Source organism: Cupressus sempervirens, chromosome 8, assembly GCF_028749045.1.
Source record: "Cupressus sempervirens isolate cs-2001-9-10 chromosome 8, ASM2874904v1, whole genome shotgun sequence".
Classification (NCBI taxonomy): domain Eukaryota; kingdom Viridiplantae; phylum Streptophyta; class Pinopsida; order Cupressales; family Cupressaceae; genus Cupressus; species Cupressus sempervirens.
The window spans coordinates 752,767,013-752,778,204 of NC_143125.1; the positions used below are offsets into that span (position 1 = coordinate 752,767,013).

The window sequence follows — 11,192 nt, forward strand, 5'->3', positions numbered from 1 at the left end:
TGTCACTTGTCAATCATATACCAATTTCTAATTTTTATCAATCAAATTTTTTAAACATATTTATTTATTGAGTAAGCGAATTGGATATGTTAAAATTTTAAAAATCAAGAGACCACCCGCTTCCATCAATTATGGAGCTTTAACTTTTTTAAAGTAACTCCACTACAAAATTCAAGAGACCTCCCACTTTAAAATAATCCTAAAAATCTCTACAATACCCACTGAATTTTTCATTAGAACAGCACCCTAATTCAGCATAAAACTTTTATTCTTGTTGCAAAAGAGCCGTCTGTCATACGTTAGAGAAGACTTCAAATTTATGAACCCTTTTCCTCACCCCTGCGGAAATATCTTGAGTTGTTTATTATCCAGTTAATATTATTTATAGCTTGCCATGACAGGAAAACTTGCGAAGTGCAAAATAGGAATGCAATATTGTATCCACTTTCATTCAAGATGTCTCTACGCTCTGCATTCTTACTGCTTTGCCTAATAATTCATTTGCCATTGTTAAGAGATGCATGTTTACAACATGAGAGAAGTTACTTGTTGGATTTGAAGGATGGTCTTAATGTTTCCTCATCCTTAATTCGCAATTTATCATCTTGGCGGGGATTCAATTGTTGGGAGTGGGAGGGTGTTGGCTGCGATTGTCACACATCCTATGTCATCCATCTTTATCTGAGTACTACATCTTCTGAAATTTACAGAAATGGTGAATGGATTAGTGATAGCAAGAAGGAGCTTCATCCATCCCCATTTAAGCTGGAGCATCTACAGCATCTGGATCTCACTGGAAATGACTTTCAATGTATTTCTACTCCTCCCCACTTTTCCAAATTGCAGAAGCTCTCTTTTCTTAGCTTGTCGAATGCTAGGTTTTGCGGGCAAGTCCCTCTAGAGTTGGCAAATTTTTCGAGCTTCCGGCATTTGAATATCTCAGGAAATTACTATGAACCTGATGGTTCAGATTATGAGTCACGGATAATGTTGAAGAGTAGTAAATTTGATGTATGGGTCAGAAATCTGAAAAGCCTGGAAGTCTTAGTAATTGATGATGTGAACCTATCAATGGCTATATCTGAGTAGTGGGGTGAGAGCCTCAACAGTCATATTAATCTTACATAGACTCATCTGTCTGACAGTCAATTCTCTGGTAAGATTCTAGATCTCTCAAATTCTACCCACTTATCACATCTAGATATTGTAACAAGCCCAAAGAAAATGAAATGAAATAAAATGCACACACACACGAGCAGATTTTATTAAAATAACAAAAGAATATATACAACCTAAAAACTATTCGGGCAGTTGAGAAAACTAAATTAATCATTGCATAATCAAACTGCCGGACTACTTCTTGAACTAAACAACATATCCCGAATGATTATTTAGCATTCCCCCCTTAATCTGAAGGGATATTTCTCATGCCAAGTAGCATTCGAAATTGTTCAAATTTAACATGTCCCAGTGCTTTAGTAAAAATATCAGCAATTTGTTTTTCAGTGGAACAATGTTTCAGCTGTATAGTTTTTGCCTCAACATGATATCAAATCAAGTGATATTTGGTGTTGATATGCTTGGTTCAATCATGAAATTTAGGATTCTTTGCCAATTGTATTGCAAAATTATTATCAACAAATAAAGTTGTTGAAGCTGTCTGTGCCTCTTGCAAGTCATCAAGAATTTTTCTCAGCCATACAATTTCCTTTATAGCTTGAGCTGCTGCTACATATTCTGCTTTAGTTGTAGAGTCAACAGGAATTGTTTGTTTCTTTGATCTCCAAGTAATAGCTGCTAATCCTAGGGTCATCAAATAACTAGATGTAGATAACCCATGCTCTTTGTCACCATCAAAATCTGAACCAGCATAGCCAGTAAGAGGGAAATCTGAAACTCTTGAATATTTTACGCCAACAGTTTGAGTTCCCTTTAAATATTTCAAAACTTGTTGTGGTACAATCCAATGCCCCTCACATGGTTTATGCATAAATTTGGACAAAATTCCTACTGCAAAGGTTATTGTTATGTTGTGGCTTAGTGGTCTATATATGTTATATCAAAGTCTGTGGTCTATTTTAAAATGAACAAATATACAATGACGTTTTTTTGAGTTAATTCTTCATATATATGAAAAATAAGTATTCCTATTTTTATATTTTTTATTTAATTATTGTAAAGTATTATAAGATGTTTCAATAGAGTAGACCTTGATATTCTAGGTTAATACGTTAAATCTAATTTTCATATTTCTATTAATTTAATACATTAATATTTTATTTTTCAAAATCAAAACATACTTTAAAATGTCATTTTATTATTAAAGGCAAATGAGATAATTTAATTAATTTATTGCATTAGTAGCTGTATAAAGTGATCAAAATCATTTATTATTTAATTTACATATATTAATCAATGAAAATATAATAATTATTATAAAGTCATCTTTGATTTACACCTTATAAGTATTATATTTTTCTAGTGCCCCAAAATCTATGGACTACTTAATTAATCTCAACACTAATATGCTTAAAAAGCGAAACAATACTATAGTGCAAATTGGGTACAATCCTATCAGTGTTTACTGCATTTAGTTCTTGAAAATCATTTAGTAACACCATGAACTTTCCAAAATAATCACTAAATACCTCTAATACACTCCCTTGACAATGTAGATTAATATGTACAACATAATTGAATTATGTCTTATCATGGGGCATTCATTATTTGAATTGGTATGATGAGGTAAATACTTTTAATGTATAACTATAATAAGTGGGAGTCACAATGAACACTCATCTACTGCCAGTAATGGTAACCCTACCATGATGACAATCGACCAACTGGATCAGAGAGGCCTACTTTGAAATCTAACAAGCAATTTCTCTTAGTGGTTGTGCAACTACCAATGAAGGGATAACTTAACCACATGAGCATCACCAAGGTAAAAGTGAAGTTGAAGAAAAATGAGATAGAAAGCATGATGGTTGAATACAAATATTGAGAGTAATCAAGCACATAGTAGTTAATATTCCACACCCGTTATATATGATCTTTTTTTTTCTTGCTATATTAATAAATGAAGTATTCTCCCTTTAATGAGGTTTGAAATGAATTAAAGGAAAATACAAGTCAATGGCTTGGGATGAAACTATTTATGGAAGTCTAATGTTTCAAGAAATAAATCTAAAGGAAATGCAAAAATATTCTCCTAATCTTAGAAGCTCCAAGACAATTCAAAATTTAAATTTAAATAAATACAAGACTATTGACAAAGGAACAATAGAAGTTCAACAAGAATTCAAAAGTACTACAAATAAACACAAAATTCCATATAAAAGAGTAATAGTAGAGGAAATTTAAAAATTAGAAATAAATAATCACTAAAAAATAACAACAAAAAATAAATAGTTAAATATTTATTTTTGATTAATTGATATTATTAATGACACTAATGATCTATATAAATCTGTTAGCGAATAGATTGTTTTTTCCTACTAAAACAATAATGCAATCTATGCCCAAGGCTTGGAAAATCCAATAAAGTTCATAACACTTGGGTAAACATTGTGTTATTCATTTCCCTCTAAATTTTATAGGTACAACTCCCTTTACAAAAGATTTATCAATAAGTTCAAAGATCAAAACTAACTAAATGCACACTTTTTCCAGAAAGTGCATAAGGGACACTCATGTACTCTTGGGTACTGAGGTAATAATTTACATATTCAAAGATTCAATGAATGAAAAGCTCATAGTCTTTCCACAAGCAAGTAAGATTTAACAAGGAATTTAAACATTACAACGCTCAAACTAATTTTAGAGAAAGATAAATGAAAATGAACCACAAAGGAATATAGTAAATGTCATACAAAACTAATCATCACAGCTTACAAAGTAACCATGATTGAATCCACCTCAAACACCAAGTTTTAGAGCACAACAAAATATGATATATATAAGATTTCCTTAGCACAAAGTCATTTAAAAGAGCACTTCCACATATACTTCTATTTGTCTATTGATATTTCCATATAATCAACTTAAAATAGTATTAACTTTATCAAAGTATATCTAGGCTACTAAAAATCTAAACCCTAACTAGCTAAATGCTCCAACATTTATAGTTTTAAAAAACCCGGAAAGAACTCCATTAAAGCCCAACCTTTCGATGAGAAACAGTTACAAGAACAAGAAACAATTTTGAAAGCTATTTCAAAAACAAAATAGGAAGTAACTATTTTCAACTAGATGCCTCTGCCAACCATCTCTCCATTTGCCATGGTTTGCTTCACTAGTTTCTAGCTCTTGAAGGCATTTTGAATTCCTACATTGCATGGGAATGAGGATTTTTTAGACTGAGTAGTTTTGACCTACAACCATCATTTTGCCACTTAAGCTCTTTAATTTGGTAGCTTTGTCTTCACTGAGATTTTTGTTCAGATATAACATTGACTCATTTTTTCCCATAGCAGTGAAGTCTCCAAAAGTAGGTGTGTCGTTGTCCCTAATTCTTGTCATAGCATCATCAAAAAAAATTGTTAAGACTTCTGAGTCCATGTTGTCATCTTCGAACTATAGGATACCTATAGGATTAACAACATGCATATCCTTTAGGAGTTCTTTATGCATTCCAATCATTTCAGTTTCCACCATGTTGGTGTTTTATTTTGATGTTAACAGTACTAAAACTACTAGGCGACAAAAGGCTTAGTACCTAGATATCAGTACATACACAACCTAAAGAATAGCCAATTCTCATTATCACTTGCATATGCAAAGTATTAGGGCCCAACTTCAACAAAACCTTAGATGGTTTTCTACTATTTTGGCTCTGTAAAACCAGGGCGGGTGCACCTGGGGATGGTTCAAAGATGGAATAATTTTATGAGAATTATCCTTAGTTTCATTTTGATTCTCATCTCTAAATCCTCAAACATATAGGTAAATAACTGATAAACACATCCCTTGAACAGATATGGCCAAGAAATCTTCTATAGCTCTGCAGATGTTTCCAACAACAATGGCTAAATGAAGCTAAAACAATCTAGGCAGGCAAGTGCTGGCCAACTTTGAAAATCTTATAGGAAAGATAAATGAAAATTGATTTTATGATGTATTTTGAAAAAGCTAGTTATAATATACTTCTCTTTTGGCTGAAATACTTTCGATCAGTGCCTAATCCATTGGGAATTCAGAGTCAAGTAAATTCTTAGATCTAATTTGTTGCCTTGCAACAAATTTTCATCAGCAATTCTTACCAGAATTTATCATTCAAAAATCCTTATTAACACCCGAGCAACCTCATCACATTCATCAGAGCTTTTACTTAATCCATTGAATTAATAGCAATAACAAATGGATGTACAGTCTTACTAAATTGCAATCAATTGCATAAGCTTTTACTCACACAACATCAAGGTATTTCAATATTAAAAAGGAGACAAAATTCAAAGAAGAACAGATATGGGGACAATTCATAATTTGTATTCATTTCCTTTGAAAATGATACATCCTTTACAAAAGACCCAGAAAAACCTTCAGAGAAGAAGCACAGTTCTTTCTACATTCATCTATATCTCAGAAATTTTGACAGAAAAAGTATACTATAAATTTCTTTCCAAAAATGTTTGGACCAAAAAATAGAACTAAGCATAATACTTAGTGAAAACCAAATTCGGACCCATCTTTAGCCTTGGGATCTCACTTAAATAATGTGAGATGCAACAAGCTTCAGGCTACAGTAGGTGACAGGTGTCCTTCTTTTGAAAAACAAAAACCAAGAATAACAGAAAGGTTGATTACAACAGCACTTCTTGGCTTTCTGTTATGTTTCTTGGTTGTTATGATCTGCTCTCGCAATCATTCTTCATCTTCAGAGTACATACCCATAAGGTCTGCAAGTGATGTATCATCTTCTGTTACATGCAAAATTACTTTAACCTGGGGATTTTCTATGTCATCATTGCTGACTACAAGATAACTATTACTCTTACATCTTCCTCGTCATCGTCCCCTGACATCTGCTCACTAAACTGATCTTTCCATCTATTGAAAGTATCATCATCTGGCCAATCAAAACTTAGGGTTTCTCTTTGTATCTTTATTAAAGAATTGGCATTTTCTTCTAAATCATCGAATTCTTTTCTTATATCAGCATAATACAATTGTATTTTTACCAGCTTTTCATTTGTCTTTGCCCAAAACCAATAGCCAGTCTCACTGATGATGTTTGTTATTCTGTTATCAAATAATTCATCCATTTCCTTTTTCCATTTGTCCTTTTCCTTTACTGTATCAATAGATTCTAAGGCACAAGGAAATAGGGTGAATTTTTTAGCAAGATATCTTGAAAAACAGAGTGTCAATTTCCTCTGTAAAGAATCTCTTTTATTTTCAAAATTATCTAATTGATTCAATAAATCAAAAATCCTCTCAACCTGATGATAAGGCATTTGAATTGTAGATATACAAATAATTGTAACATCATTATTCCTCTGTCTCCACTTCTGTGCAAGAGAATCTAGTCCATTCTTTTCTTTATTTAACTCATCTATGAGGGTTACAATCCTTGTCAACTGGTCATAAAAATTTGACCATTGTATTTTATCCCTCAAGTATGTCACACCCTGCCTCCATTTCTCTTCCTGCTAATTTCTAAATTCTATCTGCCACTCATGCAATTTGGTTTTTTCTGCTTCAAATTTCTCTGCAGTATAGAATTGGGGTCTTTCAGGGGTGTCAGGTATCTCAATAATAGGGGTTAATCCCACAGATGACTGTGGGGAATATGCAATTCTTAATGTACTGGATTCTCCCACTTTTCTCTTTCCAAGTACCTTTTCTAATTGAGATACCCTATTTTCTAACTCAATTCTCCTTTTTACCTCTTAATTATAGGCTTCCACCACTACTTCATATTTATTATGCATATCCATCATTTCCCTCTCTTCTCTTTCCACAGTAGCCAGGGAAAATTTAGAATAATCCACATTCATGTGGGCTGCATGTACATTTGAAGTGTCAGCAACTCTTCTTACAATGATACTCCCTGTCAATCCTGAATAATCAGGCTATGATGAAGTAATTCTGGATCCTCTTCTCAGGGACCACATAACAAGGGCAGCTTGATCATTGCTGAATGCTGTACCCAAGAATTCCTCTTTATTTGGATCCTGGAGTCCTAAATTATTTGAAACAGAATTAAAAACTAATGCGTCAGCAATGTCCCAATTGGGCAATAATAAAACATTAGCATTTTTTACCATCTGTCTTCCCTCATCAGGGGTTATATTCTGGAACTCTTGAACCATTTGTTCCTTTATTAGATTTTGAATGGAGGTCTCATCCATTTCTGGATGTTCTGCTCTCATATTATTGCACCTTTGCTCAAAAATGTGCATGTTTACTCTCCACGCAAACTGATGGAAAGCCCTAGATCTTACAAAATTGTTATCAGACAAAAAATGCTGACTGGCTTGTTCCAAAACGGGGTCCAATTCCCTTCCTCTGAAATCTGCTGTAGTTAATTCAAAACTTGGTACAGGGGGTTCCTAAGGGTTCCCTTCATCAATCTCTGCTTGTGTAACAAAAATTTCTCCTTGTGACCCCATTTGTTCGAATTGCTCATTGGTGAGTTGTTCTTCCTCAACGCTTATTGGGGTTTGAGAAGGTGAGCCACTTTCATCAGGGGATTCTTCCTCCCTTATTATTCTCCTTCTTTTGGGGGAAGGTTCAGGGGGTCTTTCTTCTAGGACAGTGCTGGAGGATCCAACAATCTATTTTTCTTTATGCACAACGGGCACCTGCTGTCGGACAATAGTATATCCTATTTTCTTCCGTACCACCAGTGGACCTATTCCAATGTTGGGAGTGAAACCCAATTTTCTCATAATTTCTCTGGCTTTATCTGGAAAAGAATTAATAAAATGTTGTTTCTTCTCATTCATTACCTCCATTATCTCAGAGAAATTACTCATGAGCTTATGTACTTTATCTGCATTGTTTGCAGCATTACTAAGAGGACTGAAATTTTTATTAAAACAATTAATGAATTCCAAAACTTTTGAATAGACTCTCCATTTTTCTTTCTTTATTTCTTGCTCATGGAGAGAATATTCATTTTTTATTACATCTTCTGGAAAATAGAATTCATGCTGAACTGGATGCAGCTTGATTCTCAATCTAAGGGTAGAGTTAAAGAAACCTTCTGTATCACAAAAATGAGAGTGAGACACTGCCATTTTGTATTGATCCAAAAATTTATGGAGAAAGACCCACCCTTCTTTAGTTATCACAAACTGGTGGGCTATAGTACAAGTAGGAAAAATTGATCCTGTCCCCCTTTTGTGCAAAAAGGCCTCCTCCACTCTTCCCAACTGCCACAAAAATTCAGCTATCCCTACCTTCAAGGGTACCTGATAGGGTAACACATGGGGTGTTCCTTTGAAACCATAGACCCTGATGACCGTTGAGACTGAATATGGGATAATATCTCCCCAATTATGTGAAACTTTTAGATTATGGGTTTTGTCCATAGGCCTGACAAGGTGCATTAATGCCTTAGGGATTCTGGGATTATCACTCAATAAGAGGCACCTTAGTTTGGAGGCAAAGTGCCTATCAAATCTAACGAAGCTAGCATTTTCTGCTTCCCAGGTCATGTCTGCACTCCATAATTGGACTGGTAGTGCTTCCCCTTCTTGTTCCCTATTTAAAACCATTTCTTTACCAAAATAAGTGGCCCCTTTAAAAAGAAACATATGCATCAGTAAGGAATACTGACCCCAAACCTTTTCCACCTTACCCTGTGCAATCCCCACCAATCCATGATGGATCTCATTTGCCAAGTAAGATGCAAAATCAAAAATTATTTCCACACCAAAAGAAGAGATTTGGGTGATCATATACATGAAGCTCACCGGAATAAAATCTTCTTCGCCCTCTCCGAAGACTCTGCACAGGGTCCTATATATCTCCACTGCCCTGGCATTAAAACATGATTTCTTGAAGGGCTCTTTAGAAGATGATGTTATGGTTGGGAGGCCTCCAATTCGGCCTATGTGGGCTTTCAATGCACCCTGTCTAACTACATCCCTCTTGGATATATATTCTTTTTCTAAATCTATCAGATTAATGGGCACATGATACATGGTGAGGGGTCCCAGACTGAAAACCTTCCTAATCTCCTCGGGACTGATGGTAACTAAAGCCTCACCATCTATTCTCCTCACTACCTTAGTGGCTTGGTCATAGTTTTTTGCTATGGCTTCAAGCAGGTCAAAATCCATAAACACGCTGGGGACAACAAGCTTCCCAAGATCAAAATTCCAAATGTTGGCATGAGGGGCATATAACTTTCTCTCTGCAAACCATTTCTTGAATAAACTCAAACCAGTTTGAGCAGTTTGAGCATCCCGGACCCAATTACCCTTATCATACAATCCATCAACTACCCTAAGCCTAGGGTTGAGTGAGGTTAACCTCTTAACTTGTACCGTTTCTACAGTGGACTCAGGAAGTAACTCAAGCAAATCATCATGCACATTTCTATCCAGGTAGTTTACTGCTCCTGTAAATCCCTTCTTAGGAGGCATCTTGGGCTATCCTTTTTAAAACTTAAAAGCTCACAAAGATGATGGCAGTTATACTTACTTGAATTCTGTCTCAATTCTCCTCTGTATTCCTGCAAAATTTCAGTGAACAGATAACTTGACAATTTTTATCAACCTTGGCACGCTTTTCTTTCAGTAATAGCTTCTGCATAAGAATGGCTTCAAATCTTTTCTCGTGTGAAATGAAACTGATGCAATCTCTCTGTATTATACTCTATTTTTTCTCACGGACGAAGCTTTCTTGTCTAATTAATACAGAGAGTGGCACTACATTTTTTATTTAAAACTGCGTCGTTGATCTTCAAAGATCCTACGATCATGTGGTACAAAGAGAAAAACTAGGAGTTATACTTTCCATGTCAGTTATATTACCCAATGAGAGCTTGCCACATACATAATTCTTTCTTTTGATGGCGCTTACCTTTAGACCCACTGACGACGGAGAACACGTGTCAGCATGTCGCTACTTCATTATGCATAAAGAACAAGCACCTTGCCATAACGAGGCGGCGACAACCGTTGATCGGATCAAGAAATGATCGAAAGATACGCTACAGGACTTCTTAAGAAAGAAGGCGGTGGGCCCATCTCGCTATGTCGCTGTAATTATCTTCCTTGCAACTCTTCATAACGAGATAGCGAGCTCCGTTGATTCACTTCAAGCTGATGTTCCAGATTTCTTGTACATTTAGTCAAGTAGGTATTAATGAGAATCGGATCTCTGCATAGCTGGCACATGTCAAAATTTATCACAGTCATCTGTCACTACACGTCATCATAGATCTTGCCGATCTTTTACCATTTTACGGGGCCTCGCTAACTCGCTAACGATGAAGCACCTCAATTTTCCGATAGCGAGGTAGCGAGCTTCGGCACTTTAAAGGATTTCGTGCCGGAAAATGCAAGGGGTACCCAGTAATTACTTTTGTTAATTAAAACTGATTCTGACAACTGTATTTATGACTGGTCATGCCACCTGGTGTAATTATGATATAAGCAAGATGCAATGTCATCATTTTTAGATTTTCACGTGGCCTCGCTACTTCGCTAACAGTGAAGTGCCTGAATTTTCCAATAGCGAGGTGGCGAAACTTCCGAAAAAATCAACATTTCGGCTCTGATGTCAGATATTCTAGTGGGTCCTTCTCCCCCTTTTTATGGTGAATTGCAAAGTGTACCTGCACAATAAAGCAATTAATAAGCAAATCTCTGATCGCCGCACCTTCACTTCATGGTCCCACCGCTTAAAAACTCAACACTCGCTATCTCGCTATACTTAATGAGCATGCAACTTTCAATAGCGAGGTAACGCCAGCGGTAGATCTAATCGGATCTGACGGTTGGGACAAATAGGAAGAAAAGTAACTCGGGAGAAAGGAAAAGAAATACGAAAGCATATTCGCTTCTTTTGAAATTTGGAAATTTCGCGCCCGACCATTTATGAATAGGGATGAATATAGGGCTTATATGGCGAATATCTCTTATAGATGGTTTATCCAAAACCTTATACTTCACTTAGACATAGAACATCTGACTTTTCTATGGTTTAACTGAAAATTTTTTTACTGCAGAAAAAGT

General features: G+C 35.3%; 1 protein-coding gene and 1 pseudogene across 1 annotated transcript; one reads left to right on the top strand and one right to left on the bottom strand.

Moving 5' to 3' along the window:
* Nucleotides 1-456: 456 nt before the first annotated feature.
* Nucleotides 457-1,089, top strand: LOC149544612 (receptor-like protein EIX1). The gene has a single exon (XM_089795991.1). The coding sequence runs from the start codon at nt 457-459 to the stop codon at nt 1,087-1,089; it is 633 nt and encodes a 210-aa protein (XP_089652117.1).
* A 496-nt stretch (nt 1,090-1,585) lies between these two features.
* LOC149544613 (secreted RxLR effector protein 161 pseudogene) lies at nt 1,586-1,990 on the bottom strand (annotated as a pseudogene).
* Nucleotides 1,991-11,192: the final 9,202 nt, after the last annotated feature.

Excerpts from the sequence above, each read along its gene's own strand:
- LOC149544612 (XM_089795991.1), top strand. The coding sequence starts at position 457 with ATGTCTCTACGCTCTGCATTCTTACTGCTTTGCCTAATAATTCATTTG.